We start from the raw sequence: 23,126 nt of genomic DNA on the forward strand, positions 1-23,126 counted from the left end.
GAGGTAGGGAGGGGATAGGTCAGTCCAGGGAAGACGGACAGGTCAAGGAGGTGGGATGAGGTTAGTAGGTAGGAGATGGAGGTGCAGCTTGGTGGGGGAGGAAGGGATGGGTGAGAGGAAGAACAGGTTAGGGAGGCAGAGACAGGTTGGACTGGTTTTGGGATGCAGTGGGGGGAGGGGAAGAGCTGGGCTGGTTGTGTGGTGCAGTGGGGGGAGCGAATGAACTGGGCTGGTTTTGGGATGCGGTGGGGGCAGGGGAGATTTTGAAGCTGGTGAAGTCCACATTGATACCATTGGGCTGCAGGGTTCCCAAGTGGAATATGAGTTGCTGTTCCTGCAACCTTCGGGTGGCATCATTGTGGCACTGCAGGAGGCCCATGATGGACATGTCATCTAAAGAATGGGAGGGGGAGTGGAAATGGTTTGCGACTGGGAGGTGCAGTTGTTTATTGCGAACCGAGCGGAGGTGTTCTGCAAAGCGGTCCCCAAGCCTCCGCTTGGTTTCCCATCCTGCTCGCTGTGAGAACTGGCTCAATGGGAGCTGGATCAGTGTCAAAAACTCCCCACATGTAAATAAAGGGTGACTTAGTGATGCGATAATGACCTTTGTGGACTTATTTCAAAGTGATGACTATTTTGAGTCATTGTTGTCTCCAGCTTTCCCAGCAGTGAATTATAAGCAGCAGAATTGATAAAACAATGTTTAGAATCATAAAATGCTTACAGTAGAGAAACAGGCTATTCAGATAATCATGTCTGTGCTGGCATTTTGCAAGAGCAATTTAACAAATTCACTTCCCACCCTTTCTCAAGCCTTGCAATTTTTTTTCACTTCAAGTATTTATTCAATTCCCTTTTCTCTCAACTAGAATTCTTTGTAAGATAACAAAGTGTAAAGCTGGATGAACACAGCAGGCCAAGCAGCATCTCAGGAGCACAAAAGCTGACGTTTCAGGCCTAGACCCTTCATCATCTGATGAAACTTCAGCTTTTGTGCTCCTGAGATGCTGCTTGGCCTGCTGTGTTCATCCAGCTTCACATTTTATTATCTTGGATTCTCCAGCATTTGCAGTTCCCATTATCTCTGATTAGAATTCTTTGTAATTCTGTAAGACACTCCTTGAAATCTAAATAGCTGCAGTTCAATGGGTTTTCTTGCATTGGATAGCAGGTGGGGTCGGTGTGGACTTTTACACTTTGCTATTGTTTCTTCTTTTCTGTTTTGTTTAATTGGTTACATTTAACATAATGTGTTCTTTATATTAGTTATTTCCCTTTAGGCATAGTATTCCTTATCGCTGGCAAAATCCTGGAGATGGACGATCCTACAGCAATTGGAAAAAAACTGGGCTTTTACGCCATCACAGTGGTTTGTGGTCTCGTGGTCCATGGGCTATTTGTTCTACCCATGGTGTACCTCTTTATCACCAAGAAAAATCCAATTGTTTATATAAGAGGAATCCTTCAAGCCTTACTCATAGCTTTGGCTACTTCATCAAGGTATGTCTATGATTTGCAAGGTTTAAGTGCTAGCATCAAATGAAGAATTAAACTGGCCTTTCAAATTATTTGATACCTCATTTCAATAGTGCGTTCAGTAAAACACCATCATCCTTCTTAGGCAGCCCCTCGGCATCTTGCTTTCACTTCGGTTCAATGGGTTCTGACATGACCTATGTCCAATTCATCATTTGCAGATTCTGTTATATGTGAGGAAGCTGGTGCTTGGGTAGTCTTGTATTTGAGTTTTTGGAGGCTTGTACGTTCTCTGATGGTTGAATTTTGCCATTGCACATTCCTAACTAAGTATCTTGATGTCTTCAGAGATAGTGGGAACTGCAGATGCTGGAGAATCCAGGATAACAAAGTGTGGAGCTGGATGAACACAGCAGGACAAGCAGCATCTTAGGAGCACAAAAGCCGACGTTTCAGACCTAGACCCTTCATCAGAAAAGGGGGATGGGGAGAGGATTCTGAAATAAATAGGGAGAGAGGAGGAAGCGGACCGAAGATGGATAGAGGAGAAGATAGGTGGAGAGGAGAGTATAGGTGGGGAGGTAGGGAGGGGATAGGTCAGTCCGGGGAAGACGGACAGGTCAAGGAGGTGGGATGAGGTTAGTAAGTAGGAAATGGAGGTGTGGCTTGAGGAGGGAGGAGGGGATAGGTGAGAGGAAGAACAGGTTAGGGAGGCGGGGACGAGATGGGCTGGTTTTGGGATGCAGTGGGGGAAGGGGAGATTTTGAAGCTGGTGAAGTCCACATTGATACCATTGGACTGCAGGGTTCCCAAGCGGAATATGAGTTGCTGTTCCTGCAACCTTCGGGTGGCATCATTATGGCACTGCAGGAGGCTCAGGATGGACATGTTGTCTGAGGAATGGGAGGGGGGAGTTAAAATGATTCGCGACTGGGAGATGCAGTTGTTTATTGCGAACCGAGCAGAGGTGTTCTGCAAAGTGGTCCCCAAGCCTCCACTTGGTTTCCCCAATGTAGAGGAGGCCACAACAGGTACAGTGGATGCAGTATACCACATTGGCAGATGTGCAGGTAAACATCTGCTTGATATGGAAAGTCATCTTGGGGCCTGGGATGGGGGTGAGGGAGGAGGTGTGGGGGCAAGTGTAGCACTTCCTGCGGTTGCAGGGGAAGGTGCCGGGTGTGGTGGGGTTGGAAGGGAGTGTGGAGCGGACAAGGGAGTCGCGGAGAGAGTGGTCTCTCCAGAAGTCAGACAAGGGTGGGGATGGAAAAATGTCTTTGGTGGTGGGGTCAGATTGTAGATGGCGGATGTGTCAGAGGATGATTGCGTTGTATCCGGAGGTTGATGGGGTGGTATGCGAGGATGAGGGGGATTCTCTTTTGGCGTTTATTACGGGGGGCGGGGTGTGAGGGATGTGTTGGGGGAAATGCGAGAGACATGGTTGAGGGCATCCTCGACCACTGCAGGGGGGAAGTTGCAGTCCTTGAAGAAAGCGGACATCTGGATTGTGCGGGCGTGGAATGCCTCATTCTGGGAGCAGATGCGGCGGAGGCAAAGGAATTGGAAATAGGGATGGAATTTTTGCAGGAGGGTGGGTGGGAGGAGTTGTATTCTAGGTAGCTGTGGGAGTCGGTGGGCTTGAAATGGACATCAGTTTCTAGCTGGTTGCCTGAGATGGAGACAGAAAGGCCCAGGAAGGTGAGGGATGTGTTGGTGATGGCCCAGGTGAACTTGAGGTTGGGGTGGAAGGTTTTGGTGAAGTGGACAAACTGTTCGAGCTCCTCTTGGAAGCAAGAGGCAGCGCCGATACAGTCATCAATCTAACAGAGGAAGAGGAAGCCGCACCTTCATTTCCTACCTACTAACCTCATCCCGCCTCCTTGACCTGTCCATCCTCCCCGGACTGACCTATCCCCTCCCTACTCCCCACCTATACTCTCCTCTCCACCTATCTTTTCCTCTATCCATCTTCGGTCCGCGTCGCTCTCTTTCCCTATTTATTTCAGAACCCTCTCCCCATCCCCCTCTCTGATGAAGGGTCTAGGCCCAAAACATCGGCTTTTGTGCTCCTAAGATGCTGCTTGGCCTGCTGTGTTCATCCAGCTCCACACTTTGTTCTCCTGATGTCTTCTATGTCTTTCTAAACAAATCTTTTCCATTTCAGCTAATCACAAGCCATCAGCTCCTGAGAAGTGGCAGTGGTGTTTAACCTCTGCAGTGATATTTTGAGGGCATCCTTGAAGCATTTCTGTTGTCATCTTGGAAATCTTCAATTGCAGACAAGGTCTGAGCACAGCAGTTACACTGAGACAGAATAACAAAATTTCTATCGAAACTCATCACGCCTGGCGAGAAAACAGAATAATGTTTAGACTCCAGTGACCCTTCTTTGGTTACGGGGGCATTTTGTGTCAGGCTTACTAATACCTCGTTTTACCCACCAAGGCTGGTTGTGAGTAATTTGTGTTTTGATTCTGGGATTGTGGCTTGGGAGAAAATGGTGTTGTTGAACTGCTATACTTGCCTCTTAATTTAGAGGATCTTGCAAAGATATTGCTGGTGGCTCTTCTCCGGTGCTTTGAGATGGTGGCGGTAGATTGCTGAAGTCTCCAAGTCATAGAGGAACATGGATATTACTGCTGTCAAACAAATTATGATCTTAGCTTTGGGTTTGAGATCCTGGTCCTCAGGTAGTCTTGCCTTTTGTCAACTATAAGCTGAGCTATCACGTTGAACATGACGACAAATTTCATTATCTATGTTTGCCTCTGTTGAGAAGGTGCTCCTAAGACATGGGAAATGGTTGACATTTTCCAGTGCCTGGCTGACCTTAATCATTGAAGGTACGTGTTGTAATGTAAGATCTGGATGGAAGATGACCTCAGCTTTCCAGGTGTTTGGTGTGCCATTTTCTCATATGCTTCAGAAAAAGGGGTCGACAATGTCTTGGAGCTCAGTCAGAGCACACAAGTGTCATCTGCAAATTCAGCTCACTGACTGCAGTTGGAGTGATTCTGGTTTGGATTCAAGGTCGTGCGTGTTGAACAATCTCCTGTCTGTTCCATTTCTCCATGCCTGTGGGTAATTTGTTGAAGGTGAGGCACAGTTTTGCAGTCAAGAAAATTGGAAACAAGGACTGGTATGATGACGAGGCCTTGTTGACTGCAATCATCACTGAGGTAGGGCTCTGATATGTTCTCTTGATAATGAATGAGTTGCATAGCATCATAGAGTAGGTGCCATGTATAAAGAAAACTACAAATGATGGCATAGTTAAGATTCTATTAACTAGTACACATAATGGATCATTAGAATCCCTACAGTGTGGAAACAGGCCCTTTGGCCCAATAAGTCCATACCGAACCTCAGAGAATCCCACCCAGATCCATCCCCCTATTACCCACCTATTCTACATATCCTTAAACACTACGGACAATTTAGCATGGCCAATCCACCTACCCTGCACATCTTTGGACTGTGGGAGGAAACTGGAGCACCCTGAGGAAACCCTCGCAGACACAGGGAGAATGTGCAAACTCCAAACAGACAGTCGCCTGAGGTTGGAATTGAACGCCGGTCCCTGGTGCTATGAGGTAGGAGCGCTAACCACTGAGCCACTGTACAGGTGAGTTTCCTTAGTACCCAAGTCACACAATGCAATGATTTGTACATTGGGCAGTAAGGGTAATTCTTGATTATGGAAATGAGCAAGTAAATTTTTTTGACTGCCATTGAGGGTAGGGAAAAAGGATGACAGAGTCTGAAAATGCAAAGGCTGGTCTCATTTTGACCCCAGCTGCATGGGAATAGTAGACTGGATCACCCTGTCTTCTGCTTTGCCCCATTAACCCCACATGAAACAAGCCACATACAATGAAGGAGCACCATTTACGCAGTGTCAGAATAACTCCCAGTTCTCTGGCTCTCCATTGTATAGCAGTCTCCTCTCGTTAGACAAGCTGATGACCCAGCCTAATTCCTGTGCATTGTCTCAAAAAGGTAAATCACCCATGAAACTAGCCATCATTTGGCTTTTTAAAGTGCTTTCTAATTAAATTGTTCAGAGACGTTGTGACAGTCCCCTAGAAAAGGTGGGACTTAAACCCAGGTCTCCTGGCTCAGAGGTAAGGCCTCTACCACTGTGCCACAAGAACCCTTATCCAGTGGCATGCTAACTGCCTCAGTTGATTGGCTACAGCTTTCTATTGAGTTGATGCAACTTCCAAGAAGGCTTCTCCGCTAAATTTACTGGAAAACAAGAGACATGTCAGGAAGTTGGTATCATACAGTTCTGATAGAGCTACCTCTAAATCCTGCTTCTGCCGCATGGTGAAAATTCAATTCATTGGATCTGCATGGATGTGTTCACTATTTGAACCTTGCACTATAGTCTTACTGTGGTCACCACTGATTATTTGCAGTTCTGCCACTTTGCCAATCACCTTCAAGTGCCTGTTGGAAAATAATCATATCGACAGAAGAATTGCAAGATTTGTTTTGCCTGTGGGAGCTACAATCAACATGGATGGCACAGCCTTGTATGAAGCTGTGGCAGCAATATTCATAGCACAGGTTAACAACTATGAGCTGGACTTTGGACAAATTATTACTGTCAGGTAAATGGAGTTCTCATTTATTTAAGCCAATTGAAGTTTGATAGCTTCCTGTTGTAAAAGGCAGTTAGTACCAGTAGGGGTGAACTGATATTATGAGATAGGACTCTTGAGGTGCAGTGATAGCATTCCTTTCTCTGAGCCAGGCGGCATTAATTCAAGTCCCACCTGCTTCAGAGGTGTATCATAGCATGTCTGAACAAATTGATGAGAAAACATCTATAAAGGACCCTTCCTAAGAGGAGCTATCCAGTTTTACTTTCTTGTTGTGTTGTATCAGTCCTGTGCATGTTACCAAGGACTTATGAAAATGTTTTGGTAGCAGTAATGTGAACAATTACTTTAAATTTGAGCCTGGTATCACAGATGGAATGTAACAAGATGTTTAGCAATATGCAATAAACATATTTACTGTTTATCAAGATTAAGCCTGTCTGCTGTCTCACACGTCACAAGGACATCTCCCCCTACAGTGTTGGTAAATTCCATTCACGCCAGCAAATCCACCCAACTCATCCCAGGTGGCTCTGACAGAAGCCAACATACACAAGAATACTCATCAATTACTTCTCGGGGTTTACATCAACGGGAACCACTTGCCTTTCAATACATTATCCAGTTTGCTATTAATTTTGAGTGCTGCCTGCTGTTATTGAATGATAGACAGTCCTAAACATGTCTTAATCTAACACAGAAGTATGAACTTTCTGTTTTCACTTGCAGTGTGCTTCACCCAGGCCAGAGAATGATTGAGGTTCAGCATCAATATTGAGGGCCATAGGGCCAAGTACTTAGAAACTTAGAAACATAGAAACATAGAAGATTTGCGCAAGAGGAGGCCATTTGGCCCTTTGGGCCTGCTTCCTCATAATTAACGATCATGGCTGATCATCCAACTCATTAGCCTAGTACTGCTTTCTTCCCATAACCTTTGATCACATTGAACATATTCAATGTTTTAGCATCAACTACTTCCTGTGGTAATGAATTCCACAGACTCACTACTCATTGGGTGATGGAAAGTATCTGCATCTCCGTCCTAAAGTATCTACCCCAAATCCTCATACTATGACTCCTGGTTCTGGACACACCCACCCTTGGAAACATGTTCCCTGTTCAGTCCTGTTAGAATCTTATAAGGATCTATGAGATTGCCCCCTCATTTGTCTGAACTGTAGCGAGAACAATCCCCACCTAGTAAATGTCTCCACATATGTCAGACCCACCATCCTTGGAATACTCTGTTATTATACTGCTATTTATAAGGTGGAATTTTCCAGGGCTAAATAGGATAGGATTGCTTGAGTCTTTTTCTGATGTAATGTCTAGATCATTGCCAATGGATGTATCCAATATTTCTGTTCAGTTTCAGATGTCTAATAATTGAATGGATTTCTGAGCCACTCCAGAAAACATTACAATAGGCCTGTTAATTTGGGACTGGAATCCTAAATAGGCCGTACCAGCTCGGGCTGGCAGATTTCATTTTTAATATTAGTTACTAGTTAGATATACAAAGAATCAAATAATTTATATTTTGGTTTTATGCCCATGAATTACAACATATATTGGATCAGTTTCACCATTTCCAAAGTAAAATTAAAATCTGCAGGGAATTTGTGCCTTCCGTTTGTCAGTAAATTGACACGGAGACAGTTAAATTGAAGTTGGATTCACCTCCTGATTTGGCCAACTGCAGTTTTAATTTTCAGATGTTCAGGACTTCCACCTGAGGCTGACAAAATCCTTGAATGAATATGCAGATGGTGTCATGCTGCAATCTTACCCAGGGGCCTGTATGGGGGAGCCATATCCCTTGTGATATCTTTGCCAGGCCAAATCTGTCAGGAAAAGGATACAAGAGGCCCATAAAATTAAGCAGTTTGAAAGATTAGTGGTGGAGATGTGGTTCCTTGTAAGTCAATGGGAATAGATGTTTCCCTCGGATTCTTCGGGCCCTGCTTCTCCTTGCTTCCCACTTCTTATCCCATCTAGACTACAGTTATCTCTTCACTCCTGTCAGCCATTTATTGCAGCACCATGGACCACTCTCTCGGATCTCCAGCAGCAATCTCCTGCTATCCAAATCCTCACCTTCTCCCACTAGTTAGGAGTAATTTCTGCTGGCTTCAGGCGGGAGTAAGACTTCTAGGATAAAATGAAGCCTGGGAGCTAAGGTGTGTCCATGAACTCCTTAGTATTAAAATAATTGCTGCCCCTTACCCCATCCCCCTTACCAAATCCCATCACTCGTTTAACAGCCAGCACACACTCTAGATTTCATAGCCAGTACCATAACACACAGCTTGTTACATTCTGTAATGCACAGGCTACTGCACTCATTGAAATTATACACAAATGGCAATTTTCACCTCAGCCTCAAAAATAGCTGAGCAGCTCCTGCCTTGCTGAGATGAATTACTTGAGCAAGATTAAACTTGAATAACCATGACCTGTTTAAGTCAGTTTCTCAGATGCAATGAGGAAGGCAACATTTAAATTTATATCGGATGCTAATTTGTTAGGTCATTATAGCCTACTAAAAATAAACTTCATGATCAATAACTGTAAATGCTTTGTGAAAAGTTCTATTTTGATTTAACGTCTTATTACTAAATATCTGATTCCTCTTTATAGTCATGTGCTGTCACAATGTATTAAGCATTGAGTTTGATTTCTGTAATGTGTCTTCTTTGTACCAAGCTGGGCACATTAGTTATTTCTCTAATACCAACCATTCTCTTTCACTAAAACTTAGACATTGTTGTATGCAATACAATAATCTAATGTGAAGCTGAGCAGAACATGCAAGTTTTGTGCTTATCTGAATGCTTCAATATGGACGTGTTCCCAAAATCAGTTCAGTAAACATGTTTTGGATAGATAACACAATTATGTAAATAGTGAACTGTAGTGATTATAATAATTGTAATTGAATGAGTTCCCTGATTCGGTCATTAATCTGGTCTAATCAGGGAGCCATGGCTGACGGGTAAGAGCAGGACTATCAGATGCAATCAGAGATAATGGGAACTGCGGATGCTGGAGAATCCAAGAGAACAAAGTGTGGTGCTGGATGAACACAGCATGCTGCCAGGACTGTCAGCTGTTCTGTTTGCTCTGAGAGCCGGCCCTGAAGGAGCTGGATCAGTGTCAAGGACTCTCCCTGAGTAAATAAAGGGTGACTTGATGATGAAACACTGGCCTCTGTGGAGCTATTTCATGAACTTGATGGCGGTGCCCTTGTGGTCAATTAGCCTGCTGATACAGACAAGGTTTTGGATGCTTCCAGTTCCAATTAGAATTATATAGCAGCAACCTGTTAACATCTTCAACTTATTATAGTCTTAGTCTTGTGCTGCTAAAGAATGTTTAGAATCTGTTAATCTAAAAATAACTTATTTAAGATAAATCTTACTGTGACTTCAGCTTGCCACAAAGCTACAAGACAGAGCAAATTCATACAGCATTGATGATTTCCTGTGATAATATATGCCATACCTCAATAGCGTATCACACTGTCTGACTTAACTATACAACACAACCCTGCAGAAGCTTTTATGCAAACTCAGGTGCACAAGAAATGAAGTAAAAAATTGAAATTGCATTATTTTTTATACCACCTTCGTTTGCTCTGGGGCTTTTCCACAGAATTACAGGAGACGTGGATAGAGTGCCCACTTTCAATCACAAGGGGAGAGTCAGATGCCAAAGCAGCAAAGTGTTCATTATAATGTTGGATTTCTACATTACAATATTATCTTTTCTTTTACAGCATAACAGCCACAGCTGCCAGTATAGGTGCAGCAGGGATTCCACAAGCTGGCCTGGTCACCATGGTTATTGTCTTGACATCTGTTGGTCTTCCTACAGATGACATCACTCTAATAATTGCAGTCGACTGGGCGCTGTAAGTTGTAAAGCAAAGATTTTTCTTTTTTGTTATTTCTAAACCTTACAAGAAGTTGTTTTTACCTTGCTGGCTGGTATTTTAACAGACTGCTAACATTTAGTGACTTTTTTTTAAAGGGATAGATTCCGGACCATGATTAATGTCCTGGGAGATGCTTTGGCAGCTGGAATCATGGCTCATATCTGCCGAAAGAATTTCACTCAGGAAAATGATGAAGTAGGAAAATTATTTTGTTCTGTTTTCAAACTTTGTTTTACTCAACAGATGTGCCTTGTGGCTTATTAACTCTTGTAAAGTCTGGACATCTGATAATTAGACATGGAAAATAACTTGTATGTTCCACCAGTAGCACTGTGGTCGTACCTGTCAATTATCTGCTATGCCAATAAGTCTTTCTGCAGAAATAAATGCCAGGTTTAACCTTTGATCTAAATTAATTTATCACAGTCAAAATAACCAGGACTTCGCTTGAAAAGAGTGTGAATGTCGGGTGAAGACAGGGTTAGTTTCAATTAAGACATCTCAATTTACTCATTACACATTCTCCAACGTTTGCCTTCAAGAATGGCATTTTTTGGCAATGATGCCAGAAGCTGAATGTCAATACCCACAATCCCGCACTTCATTCAGGAGAGAAAGCAAACATTCTGAACAATGATTACAATAATTAAACAATTTTTGCAATGCCCAGGAAATAAGAGAATTTTTAAAATACAGTCTCTGACAGTGTTATTTTATTCTTGCAGAGATAACTGTTTCTTGCCGTACTTGAATCTTTCCATGCTGAACTTACAATGTATTTGCCTGAGAATAATGTGACCATGATTTTTTTTTGATGTGTGCATATTGCCCTGGCGACTTCTTCACAAGAAAATATTTCCTCCACATATGTTGAAGTTGAGCAAGGAGAAACAGCTCGCCATTACATTTGAGGATGTTACCTGTTAAACACCTGACCTGATATTTATAGGATTGAATTACGACGGGAAAGTCTGTTGGAATGTGGAATGTGTGACCAGTTGACCACCACTGTGTTCCAGCTACTGCTGAGACTTCAAATCAGCCATTTCAAGTCTTTTCCATGTGATATGATGGGTGCTAGTGCACAACCTTATCAGAGAGCTAGACTCTGAAATTCTTTTATGTAGCTTATAATTCAAAATGTTTCATGTACTTCCACAGTTTTCCGTTTCTTTGTGATGGTGACACAAAACATTATGCCAAAGCATTTATAAGAATCTATGGAAGCAATTTAAATAGGTTCCCTTGGCTTTTTAATATCTTTTTGACATTTGAAAAAAAAACAAAATTGGTTCAACACAGTCCTGAGACTGTTAGACTGAAGTTTAGTCTGGTCTTTTCTGATTGCTCCACATCACTAAATTTAATGTACATAACCACAATAATCTGAAAACACTTAAAAGCTAACAGTTAACTTAACTATTTTCCTGCTGGTTGGATTTTCTTTATTGTGGCCAGAAATCACACACTGCGCTGTATGGTTCAAACAAAATCTCATCTTTACTCAGAGAGCAGCTCAAAAAAAAAAGCCTGGAATCTTCTTGCATTCTTCAGAAGCCCAGAAGTTATTTTCCCATTCTCATTTTATTTGAGGAAGCAGCTTTCGGGTGTTCAGCTTGAATGTTAAAACTACTTGTAGCAGCAGCTTCAGCCCAGTGATGTGTTGCTGAGACTGCTTCCTTGGAGTGAATAGGTTCAACAAGCCTTCTGTTTATACAGCGCACTTTATGCAGACATGTCCTGACCGTGGCCTGCTTGGTCAAACTTCCACTCAGTATTGTGCTTACTCTAAATCTCAACAGTGTCCTTTGTGGTTTGTTGTTGGACTTGTCAGTCATTAAATCTTGCTGGAGAAACAATTCTGATCATTATTGATAGTGGTCTTCAGGAAATGGTAAAGTGATTTAGATCACATTTCATAATTTCATATCCGTCAAATGTATTGTTTATATACAAAGGGATTGCTTGACATCATGCAATGTTCAATCACTACCTACCTGCACAGCAGCTCCTGATATCACTTTAAGAGGACACCAGTTTTGATTTTGTCTTATGGCTTTCTGTCTCTGCAGTTATATCGAATCATTTAACTTTGATTACCCATAGCATCCCAATAAATACAGTGAGAAAGTGCATTGAAACTTATCCTAAACACTTAACATTAAAACCAAAATTAAGGGACAGTCTTGTTTTAAGATGTTGCCCTGCCAGATTTGAATTGGATTTGGAATTTTCTTAAGTTTCTTCTAATCAAACACTGTATCTTAATTGGCATATAAGTGCAGTTTCTGGTGATCTTTTGTCATCATTACGATGGCCCATTTGTAGTAGTTGTATGTGTGCTGTGTTTGCACCACAATCATACAAACTCACCATGATGCAACATTTTGCATAAATCTGTGATGTGAATGCAGTATTATACTTCCTAATTAATAGACAACACTACAAGGGGTCATCCAGGGATTTCACTAGATGGAAATTAAACCCTTTAACATTTTATCCGTGCTTGAGTATTGGGGGTTTGGTAAGGAGAATGGCCAGGAGATGTGATGGGAGCAATGTACAGGTTGTGAGGGGAACAGAAGGTTGCTGAACATAAAAGGGTGTTGAAGGAGAGGCAATAATGGTAGGTGTTTCAGTTGGTAACAGGTGTGCATTTCAAATATAAGAAATAGTTTCAAGTTCCCAATGGAGAGCAGCTGTCACAGAAATAATATTGTGAGAAATAAAGGGAGATTTTTATTTTATTGATTTTAGTGAATGTAAAATCACTGACTACATGCATGTGATTTCCTAAAATGTGCCATTTGTATCAACCAACATGAAATGCTAGAAGCATTGGGTAATGGAATCAGCGCCAAAGTATGAGCCTTCATAAAGCATTGTATGGAGATATTGATGAATTCTCCTAATTGTGCTTTTCAGTCTAAATATGTCACTGAATAATAAGGTGTTACACTTGTATGACAGCCACCTAATAAATCAATTAGTGAGAATGAAAAATGTGCCCTTTAAAGATAACCATGATAGAATTCTTGAGGAGAGCCCTGATTTTTTTTAAAAAGGACCCTGGTGAGTAGACTGTGTGGAGCTGAGATATTTATTGGAGTATATCATTCTATTGCACTCAGTGGGAATGGATGAGCCCCAAGCACAGAAGATTCTCTCACTTGTAGCTGGATCAGAGTCCTATTAGGGCATTCTGCATATGGTCAGTTTTGAAGAGTATGTGTTCTAGTGCGAGGAATCACTGCAATCTGTCCTTCTGGTTGGGACAGAAAGTCAAGAACAGTGGACAAGGCTGTCAATATGGTTGTAATGGGGAGTTTGTTGATCCATGCCACTTTCCTTCTTTTATCTGTAAGAAGATGTATGATAATCAGTGGACCAGATTATATGCCTGCTTGCTGAAATAAAAGTAGGCGAGTTTCCCATGTCAGTTTCACCTTCACAACTGGAGCAGGAGACTGCAAGATGAAAGTAGAATCAACATCACAAGTTCCTGCTAAGTAATAATTTCCTCAGATATGGTAACTGACTGAATTCACACTGTTTTGGATTTCTTATATATGATGTCCTGGCATCTTGAAATGTTGTCCATTACCCTTATCTTTCATAGAACCCTTTTGATTCAATACCTGGGACTCAGGAGTGAATTTACATCATCAATGAGTGATCATGCAGGGGTGATGTGTCTTGTTTTCTGCCCAATTATTTCAGGGGCATGTAAACAATATGGTTCTGTAGTGGATAGTAATTCACTGAGCTGGACAACTGCCCATGAAATGAAAATTAGAACTTAACCTGAATTTTGAAACTTGTCATCTTAACTGTATGTGACAACTGTCTAATCCTTGCATGAGTGTCAATTTATCAAATTGTTCAGCAACAGAGAGTGATCTTTCTAATCATCTCACTATTTTGTCTTATTTAGGTTCCACTGATTGGTGAAACAAAACCCAGTAGCATAAATCCGATCATGGCCTATCAGAGAAATGGATGCACGAATGACACCACCAAGTCAGACAAACAAATCTACGCCATTACCCCAGATGGATCCCATAATGTACAAATAGAGTTGGGCCTCAGCACTAAAATGGATCACTGTACTATTGAAATAAACGAGTTAGAGACCAAAGTATAGTGGCGCAAATGTGTATTCAACAAGAGTATTTCATGCCATGTTGGTAAAATGCATGACTACCTCAGAGCTGGGAATTTTATATACTCAAGAGAAGTAAAAAGTTGAGCTGCTGGATGACAGTGCTGGACATGCACAATTAATGTGTATCAATATGGACTATTCATGCTTTGTCTCTTTTCATAAATATTCCATGATTTTTGTCTATTTGGTTATTTCTTGATTGTACAATGGAATAATTTAGGAGGGTACATTCTTATAGCTGCTTCATTGCTAAAATAAGAAGTAGTAAACTGAACACTTTTGATTTTAGCATTTTCTATCTCTCCTGATTCTTTTCTCAAAAGATGGTCTCCACCCTAGGGGGTTCATGAAGCAGGTATATGTTCTGATTATATGAAGAGGTAAGAAAGAAGAAATTTCAATAATTATTCAGGAACTTTCCAGGTGGCTCTTGTGGTGCAGTGGTGAAATCCCTACCTCTGAACTGGAAGATCTGCATTCAAGTCCTACCTACTCCAAAGATATATCAAAAATCTTCTGAACAGATTGATGTAAAAAAGAAGTCTTTCCTTCTGTAAAGTACAGAAGTATTAGAATCTGGAAGCATTTCAGAATGAAGTGATGGTTGTCAAGTGGAATAAAGCCCTTCAAAAATCCACTCTCTAAACCTCTAAGTCTTCGCTGGTTGGAAGACCAAAGACTTGACGTCTGACCCACCCCCTACACACACACGCACACACATTCCAGCTCTTCATGTTCCAAGAGTGGCTCATTGGAGAATCTTGGCAGCTAATGCTTTATGTAAATTGTTGAAGCTCCATCCAGGGCAGACATGTTTTACAAATACTAATTTTCGTTCCTGGAAACTGAATGTTTAAGCTCTTGAGAGCCAAAATTAACTTAATAGAATCAAGCTAATATATATTTATTCAAAATCTCTTCTTAGCACTTACAGCTCAAAATCCTGATGCATTACAATTCCTCTTCCATAGACTTCAGCTGTACTTATTTAATCTGATAGGTTTAAAGAAGAGAGATCAAAAGGTGGGGGGGGGGGGGGGGGAAGAAAAAAAAGCAAAAATCACATTTCAGAAGCCTGTTTCATTCCAGGGAAAAGTAAACTAAAGCAATCTAAACAGTTACATAGTTTATCATCCTGAGAAGAATGAGGAAGAGAAGACTGATGAAAGTTTTAAACACAAATTAAAAAGAAACTACAGATAAACCAATCTTACACTACAAACCCTGAATGTGTTGTTTCCCCAGCATTAGGTTTTGCAGGTCCTAGCAAATAGCCAAACATATTCTGTGCTGTGTTCAATGGTCTGGTCTGTAATAACAACAGAATTATTTCATATCCTTCCTAAATCCATTTTAAAGAAGTTCCTCTTTTTTTTCTGCCAAGTAATACTGTTACTTCACTGGAACAATCTTTCTATTGCAGAATTATGTTGACCTACAAAAATGAAGAATTGAAATAATGATATAGAAATTTCAGAATTGGAGGACATCAGAATTTTTTTCAATGAATCAGGGCATAATTCTTTGAATGGGAGAGCAAGTTCTAATCAGCTAATGGTCCAGAAATCATCTAATGGATACTCTTTCATTCTTTTATGATTTTGATGTCTTATTTCTTGTACTGCTTTTATGAAAATTTCACTGTACATAGCTTAAATGCATTGTCATTTAATATTATCAAAATGTGAAGCAGATCATATGCTGCTTATTGTTAGAGAAATTTAGATTTTATTGTCACTTAGACAAAGAATATTTTATGTCAGCTAAGATGCAACAATGTCACATATAAAGTTAACTAGTGTATCAAATGGAAGAAAATCTGATGTCTCTTACTGCATTTTTTCAATGTCAGTCCGTTGAAATCAATGTATTTTCAAATACTGTAAGACTCATTATTTTAAGCTTTCTTACCAGAGGACTAAACTATAAGTAATCTGCCATTGTTGTTACCATTATAATTTTTGCTGATGTTTTTTGAGTGGCAATAAATTATGCTTTTTGTAATGTTGCGTACTTTCTGCAATTAGTCCTGTTGACTCAGAAGTGGCAGACGGAGTTGAATTTAGTTAAATGCGTGAAGTTGCATTTTGACAAGCCAAGCAAGGCCAGAACGTTTACAGTTTCTGGTAGGGGTCTGGGTAGTATTGTCAAACAGAGACCTAAGTGTTCAGGTACATAGTTTATTGAAAGTTGCATAGCAGGTAGACAGGGTGGTTAAGAAAACATTTAACACAGTAGCCCTCATTGCTCACTGCATTGAATTTAGGAGCTGGGACCTCATGTTGAATTTGTACAGGACATTAGTGAGGCCACATTTGGAGTACTGTGTAGAGTTCTGGTTGCCCTGCTGTAGGAAGGATATTATCATATTGGAGAGAGCTCAGAAAAGATTTATTAGGATGTTACCGTGACTGGAGGGTTTAAGTTATAAGGAGAAGCCGTAAATAGCTGGGACTTCTTTCTCTGGAAATAGGAGGTTGAAGGGCGACCTTACTGAGACTTATAAAATCACGAGGGGCATAGATAAGATCTTTTTCTCTAGGGTGCGTGAGTTTAAAACTATCTTTTAAGGTGAGAGGAGAAAGATTTAAAAAGAACCCGAGAGGCAGCTTTTTCATACAGAATGGTTCAAACGTGGAATGAATTGCCTGAGGAAGTGGTCAAGATACATTTACAACATTTAAAAGACATTTGGACAGGTACATGAATAGAAAAGGTTTGGAGGAAAATGGGCCCAACACAGGCAAATGGAACTAGATTAGTTTAGGAAGCTTGGCCGGCATGGAACAAAGGGTTTGTTTCCATGCTGTATGACTCTGCACATTATTGGTGATTTATAAACATGAAGATGAGACTTTTAATTGAATTGCTGCTGTTTTCATATTTTCTGATATTCTCTACTGGCAAATCTACTTTGCACTTAAATGGTCAAGAAATAATTTTCTTCTATTCTCCCCAGTATGACCATTCCTACTTATTTTTAAAATGTGCAAAAAGAAAGAAATGCTTAGCTGAACTTTCGCTATATAAATGGCATATATGCCCATATGGGCAGACTGCGTGGGGGCGTGCTCTTTATTTGTATCCAAAGCACCTCAGCACCTTATTAAAGGATGTTGACTTCAAAATTCAGCCATGTAGCACCTTTGGTTGCAATGTCAGTGGCTCCACTTTTGTGCCAAAATAATATTATTATTGAGTGAACACATTGCACTTGTAGTGAGATTCAAACACAGACAAGGCCAAAGATTATGAAGCAGGTATTCTTTATTCCATTGTCATCATTATAAACAGTAAAGACATTAAAAATAAACAAGGAACTATTTACACAATATACTTGGAATGACCACGTGAATAACATTGGGCTGAAAATGGAGCACCTATATTCTTCCGTGGGCAGTAGATTTGGACCCAGGCACAATTTACAGCCTCATGCCCTGGCATAATTCCCAACTCCACCAGTCTTATCAAATAAGGAGATCAACACTGAATCAAGCAAGAGTGCAGGTAGGCATGCCAGGAGCAGCACCAGGCATAACTAAAAATAAGATACTAACCTGCTGAAACTGCAAAGCAGGACTACTTGCGTACTGAATAGTGTAAGCAGCAAATGATAGACAGGGTGAACGTTCCCACAACCAGCAGATCAAATAGAAGCTCTGAAATCATGCCACATCCATTGTGGTAGGCATACTAAACGAGAAGGCTCCATGATAATCCCCATCCTCAAGGTGAGGAAGCCCAATACATTCTTGCAAAAGACAAGGTTGAAGTATTTACATGAGTCGTCTTGAATGAAATGCTGAGTGGGTGATCCATCCCAGCCTCCTTCAGAGGTCCCCGCATCTTCAATCAATTCAATTCACTCTACATGATATCAAGAAACAGTATTGGAAACTGCAAAGGCTACAGGTCCTGACAATATTCCAACAACAGCACTGAGGACTTACACTCCAGATTTTGCTGTCCCCCTAGCCAAGCTATTCCAGTACAGCTACAATACTGGTATTTAACTGACATTGTGAAGAATTGTCCACGTACGTCCAGTACACAAAAAAAAGCAGGACAAGTCCAACCTAGCCAATTGTCATTCCCATAAATCTACTCTTCAGTACGTGACAGAAGGGATAATCTACAGTGCTCACGGAGCACTTAGCAATAATCTACTCCCCAATGCACAGTTCACGTTCCTCCAGCATCACCCAGCTCCTGGCCTCATTACAACTTTGGTACAAGCATAGATTTTTAAAAAAAAAATAAAATAAAAAAAAAAAAAAATCGCTGAATTCCTGAGGTGAGCACAACTGCCCTTGACATCAAGGCTACATTTGTCCAAGTGAGGCATCAAAGTGTGCCGATGCTGTGGCTTTACAGTGTTATTTTGTCCTTTTCTTAAAAAGAGAGGTTTTAAGACAGAGGAAATAAGCTGTCTAGTTGGAATGCCTGTAAAGTAAACAGCTTGTGAGGACTTGTTTTTTTTAAAGTTGGCACGATAGAAGCAGCCTGATAGATATGGTCGGCATGCACAGGCCAAGATTTGTAGATTTTGGTTTTTAGCTTTCAGATTCAGTCAGCATCATTTGCTGTTGGAGTTTCAATGAGGTTGGAAGTTCCAGTAAATGTCTCCTGGCTGCCACTGTCTCTGACTTTTCACTTGATAACACAAAGTCATTGAGTGTTGTTACAAAAATGAAACTTCTCCCTCCAATAAAAGTGCAGTTTGGTAGTTCACCAGAATTAAATGAGGAGCCAATAACAAGGTTTTCTTGAAAGGAATAAAAATTTTATTATTTGCTAATCAAAATAAAAACAATAAAAGACATAATACCAAAATATGCCCAAACACAGATATAACATTTAAAAAGTGAAGAATATAAAATATATAGTTTAAAGTGTGTACAGTGTATTTGAGATGTTAGATTTTAACCTAAGACCATGCTTGATTCAGGATAACCTGAATAGCAGCTATTGTGAAGATTACAGACTTCTTTGAATTCTCAGTGAATGAATACTGCTCTAATTTGTTTTTTCACTGGACTTTGGCCTTTCAACAGAAACTGAGAATGAAAGGTGTATCCAATTTGCTCCAGTTACAAATCTGTCTTTCTGTCTGCTTCTCTGACAAGGCACTGCTTGAAATACAGCTCATTTGTGTTTTCTTGTGTTTGTGTTCATTATTTTCTGAACTGTATGATTTGGAGGCAACTCTTTAAGGTGAGAGGAGAGAGATTTAAAAGAGACATGAGGGGAAAATCTTTTTACACAGAGAGTAGTTTATTTGTGTAATGAACTTCCTGAGGAAGTGGTGGGTGTAAACACAATTACAATGTTTAAAAGACAGTTGGACAAGTACATGAATAGGAAATGTTTATAGGGATACGGCTGAGGAGCAGGCAGGTGGGACTAGTTTAGTATGGGATTATGTTCAGCATGGACTGGTTGGATTAAGGATCTGTTTCCATGTTGTATGATTCTTTAACACTATGACTATATAAATCAAACTGGAAGATACAGTTAAAAGAATTTGAAGGTGAATTCACTGGCCTTTGACTATCTATGAAGATCATTAAATGGAACTGTGGAGCTCCTATGTTAACTGAATGCCAAATTACAAAGCTCATGCACCAACCTACTATCCTATGCACTCACAATCTCCATGCCAACAAACCTGGTATACACCATAGGCAGACCTCAGGGGCCATGCAGAGATGAAATAAAGTTCTCCACGTCTATTACTGACTTCTTTACAATAATGACTGCTCTAAAACGTTGTAATGCACATATTGCAGAGTAAGGCCATTGTTGCTGTGAGAATCAGGCCTGTTTGAACTTAGCACAAAGTTCTAATGAGATTGTGAGTTTGGTTTCCCTCATTTATGAGTCACACCCTGCTTCTGATCCCTTACTGGTGAAAATAGGATCGGATCCCAGTGTAATTTTGATGAGTTGCAGAGCTTCCATGATTCTGCAAAACTCCAGGTCTCAGTTTCTGCCCGAGTGATTACCTGCCCCCAAGGAGAGTACCTCTCTCCTCCTGTTCACCTGTTCAGATCAATGTAAATTGATTCCCCAATTCAAGGAGAGTATTAGTTTTCCATATTTTCGGTTGACTCCTGTTACAAAAAAAAGGTCAAAAATCCTTGATGTCCAAAACCAGATTTTGAACTTTCCTAAAAACGGTAAAATCCTAAATTAATTATTAACACATGATAATATCATCATAACAGTTTTCAAAGCATAGCGTATTAACATTTTGTTATGGTTGGTCACTTTATATTTATGCTTCAAGGATGGACACATTGGAACGGTGCACTGCCACATCCTGTACCAAATGTGAGATCTGATCCATGATTTGCAGACTATTGGAGATAAAATTTACATTATGCGGTTGAGGAATTGGCACCGGGTGTTGAGGACAGGCCAGGCTGTCTTCCCTCCCCTCCCACTTGGCAAGAATTGGAGAATGATTTAACATCTAGCTGATCTCAGAGCACCACTGGCTTTCTGTGACCAAAATGGCTGGTTCCCTCTCAGTGCAGGATTATACATAACATGGGACTCGAAATAGAGGCAAAGAGAGGAAAGTAACTCTTTACGAAACTTTGGAAATTTGATTGCAGAATACTACTTTTAAATCCACATAAAAATTGTAATTTCAGTATCTCTGCAATTAAAAACCAGCATTTGTATTGCTTTCATGCAATGACTAACTACGATTTGAGCTGCCTGCATGCTGTTTTCTGTTGATTGTGACAGTGTATGACAGCTACACTATTACTAACATCAGAGAAATATAATTATGGCCTGTTCAAAGAACATTTTCATTTTCTTTTGTGCTCCTGGGATGCTGCTTGGCCTGCTGTGTTCATCCAGCCTCACATTTTATTATCTTGGAGTCTCCAGCATCTGCAGTTCCCATTATCTCTTTTCATTTTCCTGTTGGTTGGACAGCCAGGTTCCAGATATGCATTTATCAGAATGGTAAAGTTGATGTAAGTTTTTCCCTCCTTCCACCTCTTCTTTTGAAGTAAGACAACACTGCATATTCAGCAACAAATGAAGAGTACAAAGGGCTAAAAGATCAAGCTTGCCAGAGATATTTATAATAGTACTGATGTTTTTGATATTTAACCTTGATCCTCTTTCTCAGGGCAGGCACTGTTTGTGTTAAGATCATAGTCTGGTTGTTGTGATTTTAATTTAAACCGGTTACCCAATATAAGGACAGTATTTTCTATTTTTCTAGATACCCCTGTTAAAAAAAACCAAAGTAAAAGTCTTTGATGTCCAAAACCAGATTTTGAACTTTCCTAAAATCTGTAAAGTCCTAAATTAATTAGCAACATATGATCATATTATCATGACAGCTTACAAAGCATAACACAGATTTCCATGAACATTTTGTCGAATGTTATGATGATACTGAACCATATCACGTTTGTCCAAAAACTGAATGTTAATGCAATCATAAGAAGAAAAGTAATCTATCCAGACACTCATGAAAATTGGGAATATCTTCTATAAAACTTCTTTGCAACTATAATAGAGACCAAACAACATCATTAAAACCAGCCCAGCTCGTCCCCTCCCCCCACTGCATCCCAAAACCAGCCCAGCTAGTCCCCACCTCCCTAACCTGTTCTTCATCTCACCTATCCCCTCCTCCCACCTCAAGCTGCAGCTCCATTTCCTACCTACTAACCTCATCCCGCCCCCTTGACCTGTCCGTCCTCCCTGGACTGACCTATCCCCTCCCCACCTATACTCTCCTCTCCACCTATCTTCTCCTCTATCCATCTTTGGTCCAACCCCCTCCTCTCCCTATTTATTCCAGAACCCTCTCCCCATCCCCCTCTCTGATGAAGGATCTAGGCCCGAAATGTCAGCTTTTATACTCCTGAGATGCTGCTTGGCCTGCTGTGTTCATCCAGCCCCACACTTTGTTAACATCATTAAAGGACTGTAACACAAAAAAGTGTATTTTACACTTTATAAATTCATAAAACTTCTGTTCTGTCATATTAAAACCATCTGCCAGTAATTTGCAAATTACTCAATACAAACAGAGTTGCTGCTTAATGAGTAAAACTCTCAGTTTCCCAACTACTCTCCGTATTGAAAACTGTACATTTCCTTGATGCATGCAGAAGGCCATACATTGCACATCTTGCTATGTTTGGGTGTTCTTGTTATTGAGTAAACTAAGGCCCAAAAGTTTCGCTGGCCTGTGAAGATTGGCCCCTATTTACAGCACTCCTTCTGTAGCTCTTTTTGTTATTCACTCTCAGAATGAGGGTGTTGCTGGCTGGGCCAGCATTTAATGCTCATCTCTAGATGTTACACATTTTGGTTTGTTAGGCATATCTTTCTAGAAAGCCCCATTCTCTGCATCACTAAGTACTCTATGAATTCTGCAGGCTTCTGATTAAATTCTCATGAATTTTAGTTGATGAATATGGATGCTTAGCTGATTCTGAACTGGTCTTCTAATGTGTTCCATATTTTTGGGGGATCTTTTAGTGCCTTACTTGTTAATCTTAACGTGTTGACTATTCCAATAAGCAAATCTCAATTACTTATTTTTCTGCATGAGTCATACCTTGATTCTTAAAGGAGCTTTGTGGTGTGCCCATTCAAATGAGGGAATGTTGTGGGCATTCTGACAATGTGCTTGCTGTCATCCTGACACATGCCTTGATCACTTCATTTTTGGAAGTGAGTTCATCTTGGCACTTGATAAAGATTTGTCTGCTTACCATTAAGCTGTGTTTTCACATTCTCTGGTGCTATTTGAACAAGGCATCAAAAATTTCCTAAAGCACTTCAGCATGTCTTAAGACTGCAAACCATGTGTTCTATCCATAGATTAACTTGATTTCTTACTCTTCAACCTTGATAGGCTTCATCAGCACTATGTTTTCCACCACGTGGCTGGTTA

General features: G+C 40.6%; 1 protein-coding gene across 1 annotated transcript in view; it reads left to right on the top strand.

Moving 5' to 3' along the window:
* Positions 1-15,166, top strand: part of slc1a7a (solute carrier family 1 member 7a) — a 51,599-nt gene extending 36,433 nt beyond the window's left edge. The window contains exons 7-11 of the mRNA XM_059648248.1: positions 1,267-1,500; positions 5,898-6,092; positions 9,865-9,999; positions 10,119-10,218; positions 13,958-15,166. Coding sequence (XP_059504231.1) covers positions 1,267-1,500; positions 5,898-6,092; positions 9,865-9,999; positions 10,119-10,218; positions 13,958-14,167 — 874 coding nt within the window. The 3' untranslated portion in view covers positions 14,168-15,166. The remainder of the gene's footprint in view (positions 1-1,266; positions 1,501-5,897; positions 6,093-9,864; positions 10,000-10,118; positions 10,219-13,957) is intronic.
* Positions 15,167-23,126: the final 7,960 nt, after the last annotated feature.

Source organism: Stegostoma tigrinum, chromosome 8 (genome assembly GCF_030684315.1).
Source record: "Stegostoma tigrinum isolate sSteTig4 chromosome 8, sSteTig4.hap1, whole genome shotgun sequence".
NCBI classification, from domain to species: Eukaryota; Metazoa; Chordata; class Chondrichthyes; order Orectolobiformes; family Stegostomatidae; genus Stegostoma; species Stegostoma tigrinum.